General features: G+C 39.2%; 1 protein-coding gene across 2 annotated transcripts; it reads right to left on the reverse strand.

Moving 5' to 3' along the window:
• Window positions 1-25,653, reverse strand: rasgrf1 (Ras protein specific guanine nucleotide releasing factor 1). Of its 2 annotated transcripts, none has more exons than XM_005470752.4 (27): window positions 24,909-25,653; window positions 20,555-20,661; window positions 20,179-20,326; window positions 17,805-17,897; window positions 17,477-17,730; window positions 15,159-15,238; window positions 14,852-15,045; window positions 13,126-13,235; window positions 12,713-12,831; window positions 12,069-12,229; window positions 11,342-11,405; window positions 10,929-11,071; window positions 10,711-10,793; window positions 10,375-10,623; window positions 8,547-8,917; window positions 8,322-8,441; window positions 6,777-6,947; window positions 6,589-6,695; window positions 6,251-6,363; window positions 6,076-6,145; window positions 5,281-5,384; window positions 5,113-5,197; window positions 4,818-5,015; window positions 4,653-4,732; window positions 4,436-4,553; window positions 4,287-4,355; window positions 1-2,603 (listed from the first exon to the last, which is right to left on the reverse strand). In XM_005470752.4, the coding sequence occupies exons 1-27, from the start codon at window positions 25,182-25,184 to the stop codon at window positions 2,511-2,513; spliced, it is 3,780 nt and encodes a 1,259-aa protein (XP_005470809.1). In that variant the 5' UTR covers window positions 25,185-25,653; the 3' UTR covers window positions 1-2,510. The 2 variants fall into 2 exon arrangements, with proteins under 2 accessions (XP_005470809.1, XP_003440459.1); XM_003440411.5 differs by having other exon boundaries at window positions 6,085-6,145; window positions 24,909-25,649.
• Window positions 25,654-26,982: the final 1,329 nt, after the last annotated feature.

Consider the following 26,982-nt stretch of genomic DNA (forward strand, 5'->3'; position numbering starts at 1 on the left):
TGCCCCTGAGATAAAATGAATTTATTATCAAGAGGTAACTGGGAAACATATTTTTGTTTATTTGTTGTTATGTTCTTCATCTTGTTTTAATCTTTTTTTTCCTTACAAAACTGGGAATATTTCTTAAGCTGTGGAAACATGAGGGTTGAAAGATAATTTTCATACCATTGGGTATTGCTTACAGCAAAATGTTTATTTGTTTATATACCTTATAAGAGTATGTGCATTTATAAGTGTATACAGTATAAGTATATAGTATTATTCTGTCTGTGAAGGTGTTGCATGCCTACCACATTAGCTTCAAAAGTGTACTGTACATACATAGTAAAAATACATACAAATATTCACAGAATAAGCACTACGTTACTATATTCCTGCTAACAGAAATGGTTATAGACAGGATTACAGTATAAATGCAAAACACTTTGAATTGCTCTCCTACCTCTAAGTTATGGTTTCAAGACCACACTGTTGTTGCGTTTTGTGTTAAGCTTGTGATATAACTTGTTTTTGAGAGGATTACACTGTTCCACATTGAGAAATATGCCAGGTTGCATGTACAAAATGTACAGCGCATCTCAGTGAAGTGAATTAACAACAAAGTACAAAATACTTTCCCATGTTCATATAAAGAGCAGGTCACTCTCTCTTATACTACTACAAAAATAGTGTTTGAATGCTGCAGGCAGAGGTCATTCACATACATTTTATCATAGTTTTTAACAGCAATGCATATAACAGAGTGATATACAGTCATGTTCCACAATCACTGGAACAGCAAAAAGGACAGATTGTCTTTTGATTACAGAAAAGCAACAAACTTTTACTCTACAGAAGTAGAACCCGAACCTGAAGGTACAACACTTAACCACCGCGTGTGATTTTTTTTTTTCATGAGTTTCATTTTAACAAGTCAAGACCAAAAAGTTCAAGCATAAAGGGGGAAACTCGCTGAACTGTACTGGTGTACTTTAAGTGTAACAAAAATGCAGGTGACAAATCCGTCACCTTAAACCTCACATATCTAAAAGGATGTAACCCTTCTTTAACACTCTATGTTGTTACACAGCTTATAAGGGAACTCAGCAAACATCAGGCACCTTGTGTGCCAACTGAGTGTATTATCCTACAGCTAAACTTAACTTAAAGAAGAGGTTCCCAATCTATGGATTGTTTATCATTACCAGCTTTAGAACATTTAGTACTTGGCAGAAAGAAGAAGAAGAAAAAAACTCTACAGGTAATTAAGTGTGTACAGATTGTGTCTGCACATCATGTCCCGTTTGTCACATTTGGTCTATATGTATCAGCTATATGTATCAGTACAAATACGTGGACTGAGCTGATGGTTCTAGCAACAAGAGTGCGATTTTTTGCAGCTCAGCCTGAAATATTTTGGCACATCTCAGCACATTTGCTTCTGATTTCAATGATGTCCACAGGGTAAAGGTTACTCACATTAGTGATTTACATCAGTAGATGTTAATAAAATGTCTCAACAACAGAGGATAAACTGGTCCATTACCTTTCCAACTTTTAGAGCAATATTTACAATTTTTGGTGAATACTTGATTGATTTTTGCAAAACCAATAACATTCCTGTAAGCTTTCGATATACGTTTAATGCTAATTAGAAAATGTGAGCATGCTAACAAGCTAAGCTACAGTGGTGAGCTTGTTGTTCAGTTAACGTTGTAAATATAGCATGCAAATTTTAGCATTTAGCTCACAGTGTTGACCTTCCTGTGGACTGTATTTATTTTTCTCATTTAGCAAATAACTTCAACAAGAACCTTTACCTTCTATTCACTTTCATATCTGGTTGGACATACTGGACTGGTCCACAGTTACACTGTAGGAAAACATTCAGTGTGGTATAAGCACAGTTGGGAACCCCTGTCTTTAGAATAGTGAGCATAAATGAAGAAACAAATCCTTCTTGTTTTGGTTCGGGAAGCACAGAGACACATATGCTTTGGATACCTTGCTGTCAGTTGCACTGATCACTGTTCTCTATCTTTAATTATATTCTCTGTGCTCTTTTACCTGATTTTATGCAGTATTTTTTTTTGTTTTCGTTTTTTTACAATGCTACATTGGTTGCAGAGAACTTCAGTCATCAATAAAACTCAAGCCAAGAGAACAACAGCCAGCAACACGAGTGCTCGAAGTGCAAATTTGACACGGTATGACATGATGCAAAATAATGTCATTGGTCACAGTAGAACACACGGTTGCATGCAGCTAAAGTGACCTCTATTATTGTTCTTGAAATACTCATAGAAATAAAAAAAAATCCTTCAAGCAGGTGTCATTGTGGAAATGGCAACAACTAAAATCATACATGGAAAAATATACACTAAAATGTTTTGTGTTGTCAAACAACCTTAAACATCTACTGTACAGAGGAGCAGAGATCTTAAGCATGTACAGCTATACAAATGTTGATGTGCATGTTAACTGATGTGTAATATTAACAAAGAAAATAATATGGAGGGCCACCTTCCCCATCAGTTGGGCACTTTAGGCTCAATTCTGAGTGAGGCGTCATACAAGCTTTCTTCATCCAGAACAGAGCTTTTGTCCAGCAGATACTGGACTACCTAGAATATGGGGGAGAAAAAAGCAAATTTAAGGACTTTTTATTTGATTATATTTATTATTTTCACAGTTTAAACAATACTAAACAGAAGCAAGTTACTAGTTGCAACCCTCAGTATCAGTATCATTATGTTTATACTGTAGATTTTGATTATGTGAGCTAATGAGTTACTTTTGCATGATTTTGATTTATTTTAATAATATAATACATTATAATACAATACAGTGCTATGCAATATATCTAAAAGGGTCCCAAGCATTCATAACTTATCTTTTTGAAGCATTTCCACCTTGAAAATTAAAAACTAACATCCCACATTTTTGCTGTTATCGGAGGACTTTACCCGTTTCTTTCTAAAAATACTTTGCAAAGATATATGGGAAGTTAGTCTTTGCATTTACAAGATGCAATCAAACAGCTCAGAGAGTGCCTATATGAAAGCAAAAAAATGCACCTCATTTAATTTTTTTTAACCTCTATTCAATGGTGTCTCCTTGCATGGCCATAAACTGCTTCCTGCTATTTTTTGTCCCACTCCATCCAACTTTTATTTTTTGACTTCATCATTAAACTCAAATCTGTGCTGTGACCAAATGTCAATTTTTACAACACAGGAATTCATTCCTGCTTGTGGCTATCTCGCTGTACAATTCCTCCATTCTCCACACGCTTAATATCACATCATCTACAAAGAAAATGACAAAGTCAATATGATAAAAAGGGCACCTCAATGTCAACTATATATTTAATTTGTGTAATATACTGGGATATTTATATTTAGAGCTAGACCTATTCTGTTATAATTTGTAACTTTGTATTATCAAATTTAAGTTAGTTATTTCCTGTTCTTACTGTCTTGGAGCAACTGTGACCACATAATTTCCTCCGAGATTAATAAAGTATTCTGATCCTTATTCTGAAAGAAGTTCAGTGTTCATTCCCAAAAACGACACATTAGGTCAGGAGAGACCAAGAGCAGTTTTTCTACATTTATGCTTTGTGCACTTTAAGAGGTTTTCTGTCAGCACTTAATCCTACTGACAGGTGTATTTTTAATGTTCTTAAAAATACACAACTTTCACTCTGTGTGTTTGTACATCACTCTGCATTTAATCTCTATCTCCCTCCTCTCACCCCCAACTGGTCACAGCAGATGGCTGCCCCTCCCTGAGCCTGGTTCTGCTGGAAGTTTCTTCCTGTTAAAAGGGAGTTTTTTGTTTCCACTGTTGCCAAGTGCTTGCTTATAGGGGTCATCTGACTATTAGAGTTTCCTTCCTATTATTTTAGTGTCTCTACCTTACAATATAAGTTGCCTTGAGGTGACAGTTTTTTTTCTATATAAATAAAATTGAACTGAATAGAAAAATGCACTTTTGTTTTTCACATAAACACAAGCGTCACTTGTTACCCAGCCTACTTGTAAGTTTTGGAGTGCCGTGACTTCTGAGTGGTCAGATCAGGACTTTGAGGGACCTATCCAAAAGTAGCAGAAGTGCTAGAGCAGTGTAGGTTCGTGAAGGTGACAATGCCCAGGTTTAAATCAGGTACGACTGTTACTTTCTACAGACCCAGTCTCTGAAATTTTTGATTGCAGCTCGTATATTAGAAATAGCTTATTCAAGTAGTCAGTGGTCAGAGAGGTTGGGAACTACTGCTCTGTGGTCTTTGCGATTAATTAATTTACCTTTGGTTGCAAGTCAATCTTATATGCTGTTTGTTGAAACTGTCTGATTTCTCTGATGATGTGAGAAATCTGAAAAAAAGGGAAGCAAGGATGTCAGTGACACAAACTTAGCGCAAGTCTTTCATATCAGGAATCGCCTAACATCTCACCATCCTCATCTTTGAGAAGTTGACCAAGTTGTCCTCGGTGTAGTTCGGCGTTCCCTCCTCAATGAAAGCCAGGTCAGTGAGGTACATCCCCAGATAGGGCACACAGGGAGGATCGCAACTAGAATTTTTTAAAAAAGAGAATAAAAGCCACTTATCATCCACTTGTGCTGCTTGTTTGCTTTGTTGATCCAGTCTGAAACTATGTCCTTGAACTCACTTCTTCAAAGCCTCTCTGAGGTTTTTGAACCTCCCCTCTGATGAGACGAGCTTCTGCAGTTTGTCAATCAGTGCTTTAGTCTAGAAAAAAATGGTGATAATGAACACGTTCAGTGACAATACCATGCACTTCAGGGACTCCAGCAATGGATATAGAGACACGCACCTGCTTGGAAACTTTGAGCCAAGTTTTCTTGAGGCGGAAAACGGAGCTGCGGTTCAGTGATGAGGTGATCTCGAGAACGGCGTTGTAGTTATGTAGACAACGGCAGATATCGGCCACAGCTACCCATTTTTCAATGACTGCTACCCGGGTTACAACATCATCACAGCGGAGGATCTCCGTGGCAATAAGGTTGCTCATCTGACAAAAAAATGAGAAACAAATACTTTAGACTTCATGTTACGTTTGGATAGAAGGGTTCGATATGTGATAAGAGGTCTTTTTGACTGGAGCGTACGTCATTGAAGTGCTTCGTTGTCCTCATGATATACGGCGTCTTCTCATTTTTGTCATTCTTCATCCAGCCTTGGCCAAAGAATTCCCTGTGAGGCAAACCAACAAAGAAGAAGTGAAGCATGTATTGGCGTGTTCGTGCTTCCTGGCTGTGTGGTGTGACGACACTCACTCGTATGGAATGACCTTGAACACCAGGTGGTCCAACAGAGTGAGCTGCTCTGCAATTTCCATTGCCGAGTGATTCTCGAAGGTCTCAACTTTCCCTCCTCCAACCTGAAAGACACAAACAGTCCCAAAAAAACCCATTAAAACAGATCCCAAATGATCCAAATTAGCTAACTTGACTTTAGTTTGTTTTAACATGACAATAAATAATCTACCAAACTAGGTATTTCTGTAGGTTTTGATGCACCTTAGCCTCTGAATCTTTTTTTTTTTAAACTTTTACATCTTCAATTTGTCAAATGCTGGTAAAATGACTTTTAATTAGACTGAAATGTGCTATTGACTGTCTAATTTTCATAAAAGTTTCTGTGATCAAGGACAGCAAAATATATACAAAAGAAATCTTTAACTGTTTTATTGTATTTCAATATTTATTTTTGAATTTATCATCTTTTCAGGCAGAAAAAAATACATCTAGCTGATACATTCTAGCTGATAGTATTATAATAAATATATTCAATTACACAATTGCTTCCTGCACCTGTATCTAAAAATACTTTGTGGCATTTGTGAAATCACTGCTTGTCACTCTTGAGCAACATTTACATATGTGCAAATTCAGGCACCGTCAAGATTCCAGTCTAGTGAATCCCATCTGCTAACTATCACATAATGCATTACTTGTTTGCTGAATTTATGTCTCATAACTGATCAAAAATATTCAGCATCTATTATCATGGGAGCAGCCAAGTGAGCAGAGGATTGATTTCAAATAGAGCCACGAACAGCAGCTACTCACTTCACTTACCAGTTGTGTCACGTCTTCTATCGTGATCTGATTGTCACCGGGATCTTCCTGAGTTATAGTCCTGAGTGACATAAAAAAGAAGGTCAACCTCTGAAAGATGTACAGCTTAATGACCCAGTAAAATGCCTTTTAATCCCTCTTTCACTCAAACAGCACTCAGCGATACCTGATGATGTTGGCTGCCGCTTTCCTCTCCTGGGTCAACAGCTCAGGGTCATGCATCACTTCCTCCAAGAAGGCAATAACCTTCGTCTTCAGCTCATTGTTGCTCTCAAAGTCCTAGAGAGGCACAGACAGCACACACGGATTATAGAAAACTGTAGATTTTGTTGTTGATCCTCACTGATCATGAGGTTAGTCTTGAATTTGTTTTATTCTCTGTGGATGATATTTTCAAATTTTTATTAAGTCATTTTCCAAAACAATTTCTTTCCTCTGTTAAGGAGAAAATATGCCAAGATGCTGTGTTAACATCTCTGCTATGAAATGGGAATTGTGTGTTACCGGAGAGTGTTTGGACACCCAGTGCCGAAGCACATTCAGGACTCTGTTGGTTGCCGCTCGTCTGATCACAAACTCTTTGTCTCCATTTCTCTGATCTGTTGGAAAACCTGCAAAAAATACATTAAATGAGAGGCACCGAAGGAGAATAAAGTTTAGAGAATTGCCCATCACTGTCTTGGTGATTATACCTGTACTGGCAAGGGACATCCGTCTATATTTTTCCTTGGTAGGGGTACCCTCATTGGCTCCAGCAGTAGCAATAGCAAAGGCGGAGGCAGCAGACAGAGCACTGCGATTGTTGTCCAGCTCTCGACATGATGACATCACCATGCCGTTGTTGTAGGAAAACAGAGAAAACTCTACACACAAGGACAGTTTAAAAAATACAAGCTGTCAATGTATATTTATTATTATAACTCAATATACACATAAAGCTGGATGGCCTGTTTTTTCATTTCAAAAACCTCCACTAGGGAGCACTGCAGGCCAATGCAAAAGTTTCCCTCCAGACTTTCCTTTACAAGAGGCTTTGATATTCAAGATGGTTGCAGCTAAATATAGCCACTAAATATCAGCATAACAGAGGAATCAACAGATTCTCTGCACTCCTCGATGTATAAATCCTGTGAACATGGATCATAGGCTGCTAATAATCCTACACACTGCCTCACTATTCCAGTTATTTCACATATTCCAGATAAGGCTTCGTTTTAAAAACTTATATTGTATAATTCTGTCATAAGATTTGAAAGGCAAAGATAATCTTGGCTCCAGTGAAACAGCCTCATTACTGGGGGCGGTAGGGAAAACACGCTCTCAGTGTAGTTGCTATGACACAAGTTTCCCTAACACCTACTGAAGCCAAGCGTTGGCTTTCCCCACATATTCATAACCATCGAACGACTGATATTTTATGTTACTTATGTTCCACAGTGGCATTTTTTTTTCAGATAGAAATGTGGCAGCATATGGCTAAACAGGGTTATTTAAAGAGTAAAACAATTCATCTTTCTCCTACAGATGGTAAAATATGCTTGACGGCAAGTATTGTCAGCTGCAAGGTTTTTTTTTGTCAAGTGCCATCTGTCTATCTGCAAGGTTACACAAAAACAGTTAATCAACATTTTATGAAATTTGGTCAAGACATGGAGCCTGTGCTGAGGAAGAAGCTGGTAAAAATTGTTGTGGATCTGGATAACTTTAAACAAAAGAATAAGCAACAAGTCATTACCTTTGGCAGAATTTTCTTTCTCTGAGTAACTCTGCAGTTTTTTTTTTAAATCTGTCTGTCTGTGTAATCAAACCTGTTTTCCTCTAGTTCTAGCTTCATATTATTCTTAAGACTCTATGTGAATAGTTTTGCATGATTCAAAACTCAAAATAATCTTATTTTATATAGGATAAATAAGGGCCTTGGTGCTGCCCCTCTGTTGATCCTCTTTCTGAAAGAAGCCACTTTAGCTCTGCTTACTTTAATTCAACTTTCTTCTGATTGGCTGCTGATTTTAAACAGAAGGTTTTAACAGCAGGCGAGTGTGGTACATGTGCTCTCATAGAAACAGAATTTTGTGTGTTTTGTATTTTGACACAAGTATTGTTTGTGCACATCCTGATCTCATTATTTAGAAATGTAGCTAGGTTAAATACAAGTATTTCCCAGTGTAACAGTATAAAGTGATTTATAAGCTCGACATTTCACTTTAAATCATGTACAAGACTAAGACGCAATCTACCTGAGGAGTTTTTGCATTTGATATTTTTTGGTGTAGTTGGAGATTTGGTAGGAGAAGCTTCTGGATCCCCGTCATCGCTCTGGTTTTGATCATTATCACTTTCTTCTCGTACAGAGAGATCTGTATCGTAACAAGCAAACGGCAGTAAGTATTAAGCTCTTTTAAAGACATTATTGTAGCAAAGCAGAGTTGAAAATGTACTCTGAATGGCTACAAGTCACCCACCTTGTTTGCATGCCGAGGGGTCGTCCACCTTTTCCTTCTTGTCTTCTCCCTCATCAGAGATTTTGCTTGCGATCGGGCTGGACACATACAGTTTGTTGATGTCCAAGGTGGTCTTGCTGAATGGAGACATGGAGGAGTACATGCTTGCATAGCCATTTGAGGAGCAGCTAAGGGCAGCCAGGTCAAGAGCTTTGCCCCCAGTGATGATGGGGATATTGAGAGAGAGTTTGCGACGGCGGTTGGGGGATGAGTTCTTGGCAATAGCGAGAGGAGGAGGGGAGGAGAACTTTCTGCTAGCCCTGGGGGAGCTGGGTGGCTCGCCATAAAGAAGTTTATTATTTTGACTGCTGGCAAAGAATAACTCCAGTGACCTGCATCAGGGGAGGATATAAACATTCGACGTTAGGGCACGTATTTATTTATTTGATTAAGTATGCTCTATATTTTAAGAGCTTAGCTAAACAAACAGAACCTCTGAAATAATTTATGCAAACCAAGTCAGCCCTGCAACCAGAAGTCTCTTTTCAACTATGTCTCGGCTGACTGCAGTGTTTCAGAAAACCCTCTCCCACTCCCTGCCAGCCTCCTGGCGACCTCACAGGTTCCCATAAATAGCACAGTGAGCGATAGTGCGCATGGCCGCTGCTGACACAAGCAGCCAAGAGTAGGTGTCTCTCAGTGACATGACAAGCGCCATGGTAGAGCATAATGCAGGGTGTGGACATAGAGAGCCCTGATCTGAGCTCCACAGCGGGGCCCTTACTCTAGGCATGCAGAGCAGAGAGTTAGCACCGGTGCAATCTTTTGCAGGAGGGTGGGGTCCTGCAGCACTGAGGCTGATTGCCATAGAGTGACAGAGCCCGGCTGAGACACTCCCACACAAGCAGGATGGACTGGACCAATACACAGCGTTCAACCAGTTAACACACACCAATATGTACATAACATACACTGAAACAGAATCACCATAGCCTTGTAGCAGTGCCACATCTGCTAAGTCTCTGTGTTCGGATTTAACCAATAAAACAAGCTCTATATATACACATGCAAAGCTCAAAAGATCAATAGACTTAACCGTTTCAGTGTCACATACAGCGTCTATGTACACACACACAGAGAAACAAATACGGGTGAACACTACACGCATACTGCACCCTCTACATGTCCAGCCTCTAATTCATGATCAAATTTAAATTTGCACCATACGATGAAAGCAACTATAACCACTACTGCCAAGTTTAAAAGATTATTGAAAAATAATTAATTATGGGGTACCTTACTGACTGAGTTTGCACTTAGGAGGATGTGCGAGAAACAACAAAACAAACACAGCAAACCACCAAGCTCCATGCTCATTTACCATGAGACCACTGGAAAATATGGATATTTGGATGTTGCTTGGACTGCTTTTCAAAGTCGGTGATACCTAAGTTGCAATATATATATTGTTAACTGTGTAAAAGCATAGTTTATGCATTTTGCAACACAAACCCAGCAATTAAGAAAAAAATGCAGCACCCATCTCATCAAATTGGTCAATATCTTTTTATAGTTTTCCTCTCATGTTTTGTGTAATTTCATGAAATTCTATGAATAAAACAAACAAAAAAATGTCTGTATAAAAACCAAAGGACTTTTGTTCCTATATGTGCCTCACATTGATTAGAGGATGACAAAGCTTCACATCCTAATAAATCAGTCTCATCTTTATGCAGGCTGGCAAGGTCTGGAGGGATGCCACACACTTCAAATAAGATTTGTTTGTCTGTGGTAAGCGCTGTCAACAACCTTGCAACATTCAAGTCTGTCCAAATGTAAAGTGACTGACCGGGCCGGAATGGCACTGATGGGTTTCTTGTAGATGGTGATGAGTTTATCCAGCACCACATCAGCAGTGGTGAACACACGATAGGAATGCAGGAAGGTGTTGAGGAAGTCAATTGAAAGGAAACGGAGATCAGTCAGTCTCTCGAGGAGACGTTCCACGCTGGCGTAGCGGATCTGCAGCACCTTGCAGGAGTTCATCATCTTACTGAAACGGATGTCCACATCATCACAGTACAGACTTGAATCTGACCTGTTAAGAAAACAGATACAAATCTAAAAAAAAAAAAAAAAAAAAAGGGAGCAGCTTCACCACGTTACATGTAAAGAAGCAGCTTACTTGATCATCTGCGGCACTGTGACTTTGGAGTTGTCTTCAAAGGCGTTCATCATCAGGCCATTGCAGCGGATGTTGTCTATGCACTGCAGGACACATGCAGTTGAAGTAAAGAAATAGGACAGAGGAAATGTTAGTGATTTCTGTAATGTGCAGGCTTTCGGCCGACATTCTCAGCTTCTTGTCTGACTGCTGGAAGACTGTGATGTGCGTTGACGTACCTGGCTGATGTCACTAGTCCATGCAGACTTCTCCTGCCTTGAGGAGGCTACCAGGATGACTGTGAATGACTGGCTGTCCTTTGGCTCCACAACAATCTTGAAGTCCAGGTGCTCCATGTCCTGACCACTCTTGTCTGATTTAGCTTTGAGGCAAACACAAAGACTTTTTGTCATTTTCCTTATATATTTCATTTACAGCCAGTAAAGACATAAACATGTTATATGTGATTGTACAGTGCCAGATTTTTACCCAAAACAAGTAGTGCACTTAGTAGTACTGCCTGCCTTTACTGGAGCATTATTTTTCATTTGTTCTAATACAACTAGCATCCTCTAGTATTCATGAGTTATTTAAACCATGATGCAGAGTACATATGAAGCACATTCCTATAAGAAAATGTTTAAACGCTCACACTCATCATCTGTCCCCTCAGGATCCTCCACAAGAGTGCAGTCTATAAGCGAAACTACTCCGTTCTGCAAACAGCAAACAATACACATGTAGATGTAGTAAATGTAGTGCATAGATAAAAAAAAATCTGTTCCATCAGCATAAAAATATGTGTCATTCATATATAGAGGTGAAAAACGTCCTTATCCTCATCCTATCCTTAACTTCAGCTTGGCAAAACACATGAAGCCTTCAAAAAGGTACATCTGATGCTATTTAGGGCATCTTTAGTATTAGTTTATGCTTTCAGAATATTTAGGTTTGAGTTTAAATAAATAAAAGGAAGTTTGTTTTTATTCCAAATATTTAAGCTGGACACAGAAGGGTTTTAGATATCATCTGGATCTCTTATATGGGCAAACCTTATCACTAAAAATGAAGACTTCATACATGCTGCATAAAGAAGCAAAAGCTTTGAATGATTATTGTGGCAAAACTACAGACGGTATTAAAAGAAGGGTTCAGTTTCATAAAAATCTGGCAAATTGTTATGTAAAATATTTGAAACCTCTCAGTAAAAGTTTGGGATGGGGGGTTTGCTAATCTCACACATGTTAATGAGCCTACAGTATCTGAGCAAATGTAGTGAATATTTCATCTAGTGTTGGTTAATTCATTTATTTTAGGTCAGGTGTCCGAGACTTTTGCAGAAAGGTTGTGATGCTGCCAGCTCAGCAGCTCAGGCCCACCTTGGTGAGATGAAGCTTTCCTCCAGACCCCCTGGTGCAGATGATTAAATGCTTGGAGAAGAGAAAGCACTGCCTCTCCCCTTCTTTCTTTAGAGACAGAGAACCCAGTCGCCCACGGGTGATCTTGCCCTTCTCGCTCATTGGCACCTGGATGAGGGACCCTTTATGTAGGAAAAAAAGAGTGCGTCCAAACAGAATGAAGGAGGAGCAAAGAAGAGACACATGTAGATACAAAAATGAAAAGGCATATGCACATTCCTCTGTACATGACTATATGTACAGAGGAATAATAATCTACCACGTCTCTTTTCTCTTTTCTTATCCATCACGGCCTGTTGGGGACATTTGACATTTACAGTTCCAGATTCATCGTCAGTTTGCCACAGACCCGTCTAATTACACTTAGAAATTAAAAGGTCTTATAGTGAGGAGTATGTGTTGTTCCCCAGAGAGAGACCGAGAGAAAGAGGAGGTTTTTTTTTGGAGTGTGGCATCCCTGTGCCACCCCTGTGCCATGCTCCACAATAAAGTGCCGGAAATGTAAAATCAGGCTGTCAGAAAAGTGGAGGGACAGGAAACCTCTCTCTGTTGTGACCCTGCTGTCTGCTGGGATCCAAAGTACAACACTTAAAGATGAGAGTTACCTTGTCTTACAAACGTCTGGCTGGTGTCAAGCAGAATCTCGCAGCCCTCTACAATCATGCGCTCTATTGCCAAGTTTTTCCTGATGTTCTCGGTCTCGCTCACTTCATCATGCATTATTCTAAGAAAGCAAAAAACAACATGAAAAAAGCACTTTGTCATCATTCTCATTTGGAGCTTATACATCAAATAGAAAAAAAAATTATGGTTCATTAGCTGAAATTAGGTCTTTATATATTTGGTTAAAGAAAAAAATGGATCTGTTTATATTTACAGCTAACATATCTTCATGTTTTTTTGGTTATTATAGAAAAAATCAACAGCTTTTAGACTGATCTATTATTTGTGTTCATATGAATTAAAAAGACGTCACTCTCATATAAGAAACCACGCCCGTCCGGGGCTATAGGTATACCTGGAAAGCTCCTCCAGCTTAGATTTGGCATAGTCCAGACTATTTCTCTCTACATGTTCATGGGGTGTGTGGGCCAGCAGTTCATGGAGAGTAAGGATGTAGCGAGGAATCTGGAGAGGCAGAACAGAAAGCAGCAGGAGAGTCGTGCTCACTTGCGAGATCTTTCATGTGCACAGCACAAGCGTACAAACACAGGGATAAATATGTGCCAGCACAATGAGAAGAAGATCAGTAGAGAGCACAATCTACACTCATCAGCAAAATTTATTATCAACACAGCACAGCCTGCAGCAGGCCCCAGCAGAGTGAACTGTTGGGGAAAATGCATGCCTTGCCAGAAAGGAGCGTGAGCTCCGAGACCTACCATTTTTATAGACATGAAAACATAATCAGGATATTCTGAAACACCACAGACGAATGCCTGTTAATTCTTTTGTTAATGAGCAATGCTACAATATGCATATTTGAAGCCAAATTCTGTCTGAGCCACAATGTCCAGTAAACAGGCCAGAGAATATTAATGAAAACACTGGTTTAGCTCAAGTGGAAATCAGTCAAATTTGGTTACACATCTTTTAATAAATGCCACTGCCTCTTCAGAATGTAGTCACACCTGTTTCATGTGTTGCACACTTTACTGTAGGCACTCAGTGCAGCATTTTGAACATTTGGCAGCCATTACAGCTTTAGAGAAGCCAAATCCCTCCTGGATGGGAGCAATTTTGCCAATTCTTCGTGGGTGACCCTCTCAAGTTTCTGCAGAGTGGATGAAAAGTGCACACGAACTACCATCTTCAGGTCCTTCTACAGATGTTATACTGGGTTGAATTCTAGCGAGAGACAGTCAGAGACTTGGCCTGATGTCACTCCAGTATTGTTTTGGCTGCTTTGCTTCAGGTCATTCTAACACTGAAAGGTGACCTGTTGAACCAGTTTCACATCGCTTGTACTAGCAGTTTTTCTTCAAGGACCTCGCTGTATGTGACTGCACTCAACATTCCCAGTTCTGACTGGTCTTTTTGAATCTGTGCTTCACTGCGGGATAGAATAAGACAGATCAGAGACTTGCAGATGATATGTAGGTGATCACCTTTTTTGGCCTCATCACTAAAAATAAATCAATCATTTCAATCTGTAGCAGGTGGACTAATCAGGTTTTAAACATATTTACATGATTATTAAAGCAAAGAGGATCATTTTTACCACAGTTTGGAGTACCAGTGTAAAAAGGGCCTAACTTCCATTCTAAAGGGGGATTTCAGTTATTACTCTTTAAGATCACCCTCTAAGAACATGCTTTTACTTTGTAATTAAGTATTTCTTAGAGATTAACAGGGATAAATACTGTACCAGTTTTATAGGTGACACATAGGAACAGTCTACATCATAAAGAAAAGGAGAAAAGATTAACATTTTGCCTTTTAGGTTTTTAGTGATGACCCTTTTGTTTACATTTGACTCACAGGCAGTGCAATCGCAAAACAAAGTGGCCGACTGCTTTGAAAACCGCTACAGCTGGGCATCATTGGCATAGCAAAAGGCACCTAGTTTTAGCTTGGTGAAATATATGGCTCAAGGGTGACATTTATATAAGGAGAAAAGAACTTGGCTCAAGCTGCGAGAGCACAAAATTAACAACAAAAGCTGGCTCCAGGCTGCACCTATGCAGCAAACAAATGGGCCTGCCTTTATTTCTTGTGTATATCAGTGAGACAAATGAGCTAACCTGGAACATAGGGTAGGTAAGGAAGGTCTCCAGGGTCCTTTCCTCACAGTCGGGCTTGGCCTCGTACTGCTTCAGCAATTTGTCAAAGTCTCGGTTCTGCTTGCAATGTGCCAGGATCTGCAGGCTGTACTGGTGGTTCCTCACAAACTCCTGGTAGATGTTCAGCATGGGCAGCAAGATGTCGAACAGGTCAGCTGGGGACACATCAAACTTTTTTAATCACTTTTCATCACGTACACTCTGACAAACATCTGAATGAGTGCATCATGAATAAAGTAATGACATTCAACAAAGACATGACTCTTACCAAGGACTAGTGTTGGCCAGCTTGCTATTCTGGCTTTCAGGCCCTGGTAAAAGATCTGATGCAGAAACATGATGGTTTCACTGAAATAAAGTAGAGATTGAAAAAACATTTATTAGGAAAACTAATCTCAGACTATAAAGATTTTAAGAGTAATAATCCTGCGAATTTGGATGTGGATGAGGTAAGGTAAGGAAGGATAAGGCTAATTTTAATCTGAGCAGTTATTACGTTTGACTGCATATTTAAAGAGACCCATTTATGTCTTGAAAAGACCATAAAAAAATAACAGTTCTAAAAACAGTCACGGAAATTTAGTTGTCTTTAAATACCAGTGTACTGTTTAGAAGTTGCATTGTTCATAGGTATAAATAATTAATAATTAGGATATCCATGCTGTGCCAGCTGTGTGTGTAAGCTGTACAGGGCTTGAAGGGGTGTGACTGTTATCCTCTGTCATCCGAGGTGTCTTATCAAAAGTAAACATTAATGATCCAAATTCTACGAGGAATAACTCTTCCTCAAACCAGGCGTGGTGCTTCTGCCTCTGTAAACTGCATTTATCATTATTGTATTTACATTTATGATTCTTGTTTTAGACCACTGATAATATCCAGAGGCCCAAACCTCTCTTTACTGCTCAGCATGTCGCTCTGAGCCAGTATACACACTGCATTTATTTGATCTCATTCTATTAGTTGGGGCGTTGTACTGTGGACATTGACTTTTATTGCTTACAGTGTTTAAACAACACACTGAACCAGTGTTTACTTTAGCAGACTTGTTATCAGGATTACTGCTAACAAATAAGATTTCTACATAATCTGTTACAATATTATTACACATTAAATATACAGGAATCTGCTTTGAAGATTCAAACCAATGCACAGGGAGTATGTAGCTCTTTACAAGTTGTTGCAAGCTGCTCACTTATCAAACACAAATTCAGGCACTTGAGGGTACCAGTATATTAATGCAGATGATATTCCATTTTAAAATAAAAAAAGCATCTTGATGCTTCAGATGCATCATTCTGCAGTAGATTTAAAACTTATGCATGGCAAAACGCTCACAACTAATATAATCTATAAAAAGATATCTATGTATGAATATGTAGAATATGTAGACAAGGGGCAGGAATTGTGGTACCTGATCCTTCTGGTTTCTGTTTGTGGCCTGAATTCTATAGACCAATGAGCAGGCTTTGGCTGAACAGATGAGAAAATAGCTTAAAAGTTTTCAAAAAATGTAAATTAAAGATAGGTTGTTTTTTTTAAGGTCTACCAGCTAAAGCCACATAAACTGCCCCGTGTCTCCATTTGGAATAACAGGTAATCTGAGTGTATTATAACACAAATTCAGATTTGTGCCAAAATGATGACCAGAACTGCACAGTGCTTCCTCATCAGCATATCCAGTGTCTCAGCAGTGCCTTTCCTCTCAACTCGGCACAAGCCTGACTGGATGATGCCAAGAAATTACCAAACAGGTGCAGAAACAAAAAAAAAAATAGACACAAGGAAAATTCTATGAAAACTGTGTTTGCCCGAGTGCTCGTTTGAGGTCAGTGTGAAAGAAAAGTCTTTTGTCTGATTTCATTTTGTTTTTTGTTGTTTAATAAAAAAGCTTTGGTTGCCATAAAAACCACAAAAAAGTAAAAGCTATGGCCAGAGAGCGGATGCATCCACTCAGGAGGGCGATCGAACCCTGCACTGTTCAACATCATCAGTACATTTCCCTGGATTCACGCATTACTTATAAAGATAAAGTGTGCTGTGAACTTCTGGGTTTTTTATGAAAATTTGTACATAAGACAATGCATTTTTTTAATTACCTCATCACTTAAGCAAACAATTGAAATTTCTCTTTCCTTGTGTATCTGCATTGTGAACAAATTTAAAGGTATTACACCAAATTTTGTTTCTTTGTATACAATCATTATTGTATCATATTTGACTTTAGCTTCTGTATCATATAACAGAAATAAGCCTAAAAGTGTACCAGCTTAAGGGCATTTGTGTTGACACCATTATTTTCGAATAGCAAGTTAAGTTTGGTGCATTGGGACACAAATCACACCCATCACAGTCAACTTAATTATTAGGATATACTGCAACAAACACTGGAGCATTCATACACATATTTCATTTTTGGTACCAGATTTTAAATGGAAATAGTTTCTCTGATAATACAACAATCATCAGGTTTTGTATTATTATCTGGTTGCCAGTAGGCTGTACTTCACTGTGAAGTGAAGGCTTATATGTATGTGTCCTTGTGATTATGTTCTTTATCTAGAGAAGAACTCTAGATGAGCCAACCTGTTGAGGAATATGCTGCTGACATCATCGTGGGTGATGGGAGGCTTCTTAGAGCTGGCGGCCATGCGCAGCGGCCTCAAGAAATTGTTCACCAGAATATGAAGCTGCTGGACGTACTCTGCCTCCGAGTCCAACATACTGAACACCACCTGGTTCCTCTTCCTCATGCTCTCTGCATGAGGCGAGCGGATATAATCCTGGATGATGGTTTTCCACTTCCTCCTGCAAATCCAGCCTCGCAGAAAGCTCTGGACCTGCAATAGACCGTGCAGTCTCAGAACATCAAAATGCATGAAATCAAGGCAGAAGTTCAAACTGGTTGCTTTACCTTTTTGATCTTCTTAATCTCAGAGTCGTCGTCAGTTGGAGCAGCTGCAGGGCTGGCATGGATCTTCTCATTGTCTTTGAGCAGCCCAGCAATCTGTCACGGAAGCAACCACAAGAAAGACCAGTCATTCCCACTTACACACTCCTCTTCTTCTCACTTACTGTAACAGCATGTAAACAAAGTGACTGAATCGACAGGACAGGACCTGTCAGCACTGTCAACACTAAAACATTAGCCTGACTAAACTAGCTGTGTTCACTTGGCTGCTCCTCTGTAGCGTTGATTAATATTTATTTACATCGGTCATAATGTTGATCATTTTAATGCAATATGTATCAGTCAAACTGTCCTGCGTGTATGCTGACTGGGCGGTAGATAGAGTGCCAAAAAAATAAAATAGAAAAAACTCAGACTCGACTTTGTAGACAGACAGACTTTGTCATTGAATTTCATAGCAGACATGCAACATAAAGCATAGTCCATGCATATTCAGGGCCTAATTCAATTTCAAGCATCACATTTGCACATTAAAGTAAAATGACTATTTGATCTGAAGAATACAGCTGAGGACATGGCCCTACTGGAGGCATTGTTCCTGAAAGGAGATGCAAAGTGGAGAGAGGTTGGCCTGAACATGATTCTTCTGTGCGACGGGGGGCGTGCTTTCATTTCTGTCCTCTCACACTAGTCTCCGCATATGAGACAAACAGAACAATAATCAGCATAATCCATCGTTTTCCCACTGGCTCAGCTGTTATTTGTTGTGCTGGCAGGTCGACGCGAGGATAGAAAGCAGACAAATTTTTGGAAAGGAATGAGAGTGCAATGTAAGAATCAGTTATAATATAGTGCTATTGTGCCAGGATGTCTATTTACAGCAGGTCTGACTGATATTTTGTGTGACTGCCACACATTTGCCTGACGATGGAAAAGCCTGTAATCCTGGGCTATTTGTGATCCAGTCAGAGAGGACAAAATCCTGGATATTTTAACAATGCTCCCTTTAGTGTTGAGGGTGCTGATAAGGTCATAAAAAGCCCCAAACTGTCCAAACAGATACTCCTGAGAGGGGAGCTCTCTTTTTCGACCTCTGTCTATGACACAACAACATGTGTAGCTTATTTAGATCTGCTATAAATTTGTAGTTCTCATATTAAAGATAAGTAATCAATAATTATTTTTAAACATTTAATATTTAGATGCCATATATGATATTGAAACAGTACTAGGAGCAGGTAACAGCAACGAAAGGAGTTTTAGCTCATAATTGAGTTTTTTTTAGGTCTTAATGCATGAATATTATTCTAAAAACTAGAAGTAATGTAAATAATTGAAAGTAGTACTTATGACATGCCCTGTACAGTTAACAGTTTCAGATGTTGATGAAACACAATGACTTTCCCCTATTTTCTGTCATATATGTTGTGACAATGGTGGATGCTCACAATAATCATGACATTGAAGTTTCAAGTATGAGCCCATGAGCCAAAACCCCCTGGTTTGAGACTGCTCTAAATGTTCAGCTTTTATAATCGTTGCTCGTATGATGTCATGCTCAGCCGCAAAAGTGCTGCTTAAATCTTTAGTTTATGAGGGGTAGCCAATCAGAAAAAAGATGGCTTAAAGCAGGGGGTCTCAAACAGTGGAGGGCAGACCACACTGGCCAACAAATACAAAGCTAAACTAACGTGACTGATGTGAATATATTTTAAGGAACTGTCAAGAATTTGCTGATGCTATTGTGCTGAAATTAGATTAGATTAGATGAAGATTAGATGAAACTTTATTAATCCCTCGGGTGGGTTCCTCCGGGAAATTCAGTTTCCAGTAGCACCGCACCGACAGAAGTTGCATGTTACAGATACAATAAAGGGGAATGATAGTAAGGATATAAGCATAAATATACCATATATACACATATACACATATGCACATATATAAATACAGAATATATAATATGGAATATATAATATGGATAATACAGACTATATAATATGGATAAATATGGATATGGATAAATAGGAATACATATTTATTTATTAAAATAAATATGTACCTTTATTTTAATCAAATTTAACATTGATCCATTTTTGCTAGGGTGAACTAGGGGGCATGACCCAGTATATCATAAATAAGGATTACTGTAACTGTGAATCACGCCTAGCAGAGTCCAAGAATAACATCATGTAATTGAAAATGAATACAGGAGATGATCTTTAAGGACTCTACTGGAATAAATGAATTTAGCTGACGGTGCGTTTTGGTTTGACTGAGGAGGATGAGCAAAGTGGACGGGGTTAGCGTGCATGACCGAGTATTTGTTTACATTCCTACTCTTGAGAAGTACTAAGAATGAAATCACAGTGAATATTACCTCTGACTTGAGCCTTTCAATCTCTATTTCCCCATCCTCTATCTGTTGTCGAAGTTGCTTAGCAACTGTTTTCTCCGTCTCCACAATCTGAAGCAGATGAAGATACTTCTGCATGAGAGCCTCATGCTCTGTAGCCAAGTTTCTGTAACTGTAAAAACATGAAAACACACAAACCACATGGTTTTGTATATCAGCTGGAGCGATGAATGTCATCTAACTGCACACTGTCTCGTCTCACTAAATAAATCAAGAAAGCAACGAGGACTTTCTTATGAATAAAGCATTATTCCATGAAGTTTTTCAAATTTTAACCACACTTTTGAAACTTTTACTAATTTACCATCTGATGCGCTGATATGCCTTTGCATGGCTTTACCTGGCGTGTGTTATGGCAGCCACCCATTCATCGCAGTCTTTAACATCCTCCGTGCGCAACTCAAGGGCCTTTTGGTTTTCGTGGTTGAAGCTGACTGTGAAATAGTACTGAAACAAACAGCGAGGAGAGGGTGAGGAGCTCCGGTTAGAACCAACACACAACAACAAAGCACATGCTGCGCACAGGAAGGAGCACTCGTTATCAGATACCTTTCGGATAAATCTGTTATATATAGTAGCATGACTGAAGCTTCTCCACTGCTTTGTTTGTTTCACTGCCTCGCTGCTGCAGACATCAAGTGGGTGATTTAAAAACCACACAGAGCCTGGGGAAGCCACATCTTCCTCGCCCACCAGTGCAGTTGATGGAGCACACTGAGGGAAGCCTCCCCCAGCTCAGTTCCTGGGATGCCTCTGGTTCCCAGGAGGAAATGCCATAAGACATGGAGGCTGGAGCCACGGCCAATTACATAACTGTGCAATACCTGTTTCCTAGCAACTCCAGTCATTGTGAACAGTTGTTCACAGCTGTTTTTTTCACTGTCACTTGATTTTAGATCACCATTCTCCCTTTCACGCTGTACTGGTTGTGACTGGTGAAATGAAGAGCTTTTGTGCTTTTCGTTTTGTTACGGATCCTGAATTCTGCTTGTTAAGAAGTTAATACTTCTGGCTGCTTTTACGTGACTGCTCTGTTAGCCAGCTTCCCTAGCCTTTATACAAAAAAAACTACAATAAAAGGGGATTGTATATTACTATTTAGAATATTTGAGATACCTCTGAGTACCACTTATCAATTAGAGTAACCATTAACTTCTTATTTCTGCTATTCAGCCACTACTTTTTGCTACTACTCTAATTAACAGCAATTTGCTATGTATAAAATTGCATCTATTCTTATGTTTACCCAGCAAAGTATTTCAGCTACATCTCTGTACTTTTATCGAGCCATTTCAACTGCTAATTCAGTTACATATCACTTTAAATGTAATTTTAGCTAACTAGCTTCTGTTTATCATTTATGTTTACCCAATGTTTAAGTTTGTCCTGTTAGCAAACTATTTCAACTTCTACTAGCACTAGCAGCTAACTATATAAGCTTGTTTCTGCCACTATTTTTGTTCTGTTAATACAAAAGTTTTTTTAAAAAAGGAAGGCATCTGACCTAAAATATTGAGATAACCTAAATTTCAGCTTAGCTCCGCCTGACATTCATTCTGTCTGTAATTCTTTTTTTAGTTAATGGCAGAAAAAAGCTAGCATAATTATCAGTCTATTGTTCAAGAATTTCTTTAGCAGTTTATCTGTAATTTACAGCTAACAATTAATACGTTAGCAATTTTCCTCAATATTTCAACCATGTATCATCTTTTTGTATATAAGTCATCTATCGTAATCATTAATATTTGGTCTATCTTAAACTGCTTATCCATTTGTCTAATTTTTAGCTAACTTATCTGCTTAAACCTGCTTAGATTCTCTTAATTAATTAATTTCCAGTTTGTCCGCACCTATCTCTGAAAGGTGCATAGCTATCCACAGTGGGCACTTGTTGAATCTCACTGGCTTGTTTGCAGTATTCAAATATACAATATCTCCAAACACAGATGAGCAATTAGGATACAATGGAAACATCTTCTTTATCAGCTGAAAGAATTATGGTAGTATCACAGGATATGTTTAATTGCTAATATTTATGTGTTTTTATTTAAATGCGATTGTAAAACTGAACTTAATAATAGATTATTTTAACACTTTATGAGAATCCGTACACAATACTAAAATTCAGAATCAGCTGCTTCATTTTATTTTAATCTCATATCTACATATTCTACGTGTAAACACTTGTTTAGATGAGAGTTTATTATATAAAATCAACATCACAATTCAGTTAATTGAACTGTCATCTTTCTTCTGGACTATTCCAGCCACACTGAGTCTGACCAGACTCTAATCTTTGGCCTGCAGATGTTCAACAGGCACCTATCAACATGCAACTGATCATTATTCACGGCTGACTGCTCTTCCATCTTCACATTCATTAGGTATTCATCCTACCGTCAAAGAAAATCTATTTCTGGCAGAGAGGCATGCATGTTGTTGTAGTTTTCCCTCATGATCTATCTAAGAATGTCTGGTGTGAAGTCATGTTAAGCATTTTGTATTTATTCTGATTTATGTTCATGACCCAGTCGAGCACCTTTAAATATTGCTACTGATCTAAACAGGTATGAGATGAGATACAGCACTAAGGCTTGTATATCATTTACTTTCAGCTGTATACAGATAAGTTAATTTAGATACGGATTCACAGCTCACTTCTGTCCTGCTGTGTGGCGTACATAAGTGAGTGGTAAATAATTAATTAGGCATTTTGCGATAAATTGTAGAATATTTTTTACACCTTTTAGAGTTACTTCTGACTGACAAGCAGCTCAGTTTTATTGCAGAAATATTTTGTTAATGTATACCCATTAGACCGAAGAGTTAGAACTCAACCTTCTTTCAGCTTCATGACGAGTTTTAATTACAAACACCACTGACCCCAGAATGTCTTTTCTTAATCAGATCCCCTGATTTACATTACCGTTTAGATCCTGCCATCAGAGGCTGCCTGTGATATTGGTTGATGCGATGCTGTTACCCAGTGTGAGCAAGCTGTGTTTTCTATAATTGGACCCTGACCCCTCCAAGGTACTGCGAGGAACAAATTTAGCTCAGATAGCGCTCACATTAATAGGAGAGATGAGACACACTGCTTCTCTCCTCGCTGTTACCCCACCTCTTCTAACTGCATCATTCTTTAGGATGCAAATAAGGGTTGCCATAGAAACCTCGGGCTCAAACGCATTATCATTTTCACACTAACTGCATTTGAGGATAAATGTAATGTGGGGATTATGGCAGGTTGCTAAAATGTTGCCATAAAACCATGAATCTATAGGTAAGGTTAGGACATGCAGGTGATTTCTCCTGATTAAAATGTTTGTGTACAATGAGAAGCAACGCTTCAGATATCAGATATTAGTGCACCCCATATTGCTGCACTGTGCAAACAGGATTCACAGGAATCAGAGATGTTATCTGTCTGTGAGCTTGCAGTCATATTTAAATCAGCACAATAGTCGTAAAAGAGCACTGCTGACATTGTTTTTTATCTTTAAGGGGTTTTTTTCTTTTTCTTTGGGGTGCTTTTAAAGCAACTGTGCAAGCACAACATTTACCAGTGTGCGTGCATTCTGCTTTGTCAGCACAAGGGCAGCTGTTCACAGGAAGAGCCTGGACTCACATTGGATTGCAGCCCTACCTACAGAGTCAGGCACAGAGCCTGGAGTGAGCAAAGGAAAGCCGACAGCATTGGAGCATCGTGTTCCTCGACTGTTTAATCACAATAACGGTGTTAACAAGCCTGTTAACCTTTCCACTCTAAAATAATTGAACAAGGAGCCAGAGGAAATCAAGCAGGATTAAATAAATATTTCATCTGCAGCTATCTGGACTCAAATTTGAAAAATCTTATGGCCTACTTCAGAGTGAAAGGCTCTGGTAGAATTTGACAGCTGTCACCTGGCAGGCTTTAATGCAAATGTAACCTCCAGCATTACACTGCACACTGAACCATTTCATTCGGGTCACAGAGATCAGTGCTGACTTATCACGGGCACCCTGCTGTTTCCTGACCCTTAAGTGTAATTTCAAAATATTACCACAAGATGGAAACCTTGAGCCCACAACTTTTATTTTTTATTTTTATTTTTTGCACGTTTTATTGGATGGGGCATTAGGTAGGATATAGCACTCTCCGCCCTGAAACGTCAAAAACATGATGACTGGAAGTCAAAAAGCAAAATATGAGAGCAACCAAAAATGCAAATACATCGTTTTCACGAGTCTAGAAATCCATTTGCATTTCATGCACTCATGCACCGCTGAACTACCCTACAAGCGCCCCCCCCCTTTTTTTTCTTTTTTTAGGTCGAGCGCAGGTTTGGTGCAACCCAAAGCAAAACACTGCACCACATTGCTTACTGCCAGGGCTGCCGTAACATCATTAGGTGTTAATATTGTTACCTCATCATTAATGTCATGCATGGATTACATAACGTGCAATACAGCAAACCTCGTGCTATTCTGCTGCACTGGATTTGAGGTCATCATGCGATGAGATATATGAAGAATGAATGTATAAGAGAAGCGCTTGGGGAGTTCAGAGGCATCCGAGAAAAGAAAAAATAATAATGCATGTATTGCTGCACGTCGGTATTTAAAGCTGGAAGTCTGCAAAACAATAAAGCAGAAAAAGACGGTGCGTGTGTGTCTGTTTGTGCGTGAGCGCACGCGCACGCTCTCCGTACCTGCTTTTCTAAACACTCCTTGGCTGACAGCGAAGGTTTCGGTGAAGGCGCCCTGTCGCATGTGCATCCCTCCAACAGGTATAATCCCGAGGGTCGAGAACTGGACTCGTTCTCAAAATAAAAGAGCATATTCTGTAACAAAGCGAACCACTTTGTGTGCCATTTCGTGTTGTCTGAGCTCTTTTTGCTCAAGCACCCTCGTCTTGTACCATCCTTCTTTGCCAAAAGCCCCAGGTAGGTGACATGACCATCATTAAGTCGTATTCCCTTCTGCATTTTGATGAGGACACTTCAGATGCGCAAGGTGGATCGGTCGTTACATCCTTCTGAAGTCGCTCCGGGGGAAAAAATCAAATAAAGAAAGGCAAGATGTTGACTTTCTCAATGCGGACCTCTAGCAGCAGGCTTGTCCACTCTGTCCGACGCATTCACCGTGTTGGCATTTAACTAAACAAAACAAAACGAGGAGCACAAGTCCAGCATCCTAAAATCTTCTGTCATACTCCGAGCGCTTTGAAGGTCCACATTATCCGACTGTGTAGGGGGGGGAAAGATGAGGTAAAAAGGTAAAGAGAAATAAAAAAAAAAAACAGTCTCAGACTGAACGATAAGAGGAAAAGGGGTTCGAGGTTTGTCCTTTTCTCACATGAAATATCCAGAAACCAGTAGGCTTGGTGCTGAGCTAGGCAGTGCTGGGTGAAGTCACGTGACGCATGCTTGGGAAAGCAGATTTCAGGTCCCTGGACAGGGACGTCTCGACGAGATGCCGCATAAGTTGAGTTTCGTCTCAAGACGATCAAGGAGGCCCAACGGAGAGGAAAATGGAAAATACGAAGCTTTCAAAACAGAACAACAACTTAAGAGGAAAGCAGCCGTTTAGGCTGCAGATGAATTTACACATATCACATTCTCCGTGACATATTTTCTAGTTTTAGGTGGTTTTATGCAACACTTAAAGTTACTCTTTGACCATGAGCACATTTCAGCGCCTGCAGGCGAGTAAGAATTGCTTTTAAATAATAACAACAAAAAAACCACAAAAAAGGCAATTTATGGTATCTTTTATTTGCACTTAAAAGGCTGCTCATACATGGCATGGCACGTGTGGTCTGAATGTGATAAGCTGTTGCATTTTAAAGTTGAAGTACTGTAAATCACGATGCAGGCAATGACAGGAAGTAGGTCAAAAATAATTTGCTGTCCAGCATTCTCTGCTGTGTCATATAGGCTCTAGTCACAGATTCACTTCATGTTCAGTTACGGGTACAGGTTAAACTATAAGATATGAAAAGCAGTCAAAATAAAAGTATGCAGGACGTTACTGTTTAATAATTTGGAAAAATGAAAATAAAGCATCTATAAAAACTGAATTTATGGTGATCTAAGGACTGAGGACATCCCTGTGTGTGTGTGTTTATGTAGCATGTAAAGATGAGTTATAATGTGCAAATTTTTGTGCAAATGTGCAAATTTCCATCTAGTTTATAGCTTTATTAAAAGCAGGGGTTTCGTCACCTGCACAAAGGGTTCAGCCCCTTTTTTTGTTGTGATCTTCCTAGCTTTGGACTCCACCCCTGTGTGTCTCTGTGGTAATGGAGCCAGACAGTAAAATAGTCTCAAGCATAAAACCAATACACATCTTTGAGCATCCAATTCATTGAAAAGGCACATGGTGTAATCTCCCACTGTCAGTCCTCCAGCTAATTCTCAGAGAGGAGATTTATTTATTACTCCATCTTCATTGTTATCTCTGATCTACCCTGCCATAAATCCCTTCAGGTCCTGGAGCATCTTCCTTAACAGGCCCCCCCCAAGTCTTCTTCAATTAGCCACTCACACTTAAATTTTAACTGAATGTGAAAAAGTGATCAGTGATCAGTGAAACCTTGGCTTAGAAAGCGTGTGATGACAGCTTTGTGATAACTGACCTGCCATTGCATACATGTGCTGTGACTGAGCAGTTACAGCTGCCCAGTTTTGAATAGATTTGCATTGACACACATGCAAGCGGCTGATAACACTGCGGGAATTGTTAGTGTGGACTTTCTGAGTCAAGCTACAACACACCAGGGCT

This window comes from Oreochromis niloticus, linkage group LG7, assembly GCF_001858045.2.
Source record: "Oreochromis niloticus isolate F11D_XX linkage group LG7, O_niloticus_UMD_NMBU, whole genome shotgun sequence".
In the NCBI taxonomy this organism is placed as follows: Eukaryota; Metazoa; Chordata; class Actinopteri; order Cichliformes; family Cichlidae; genus Oreochromis; species Oreochromis niloticus.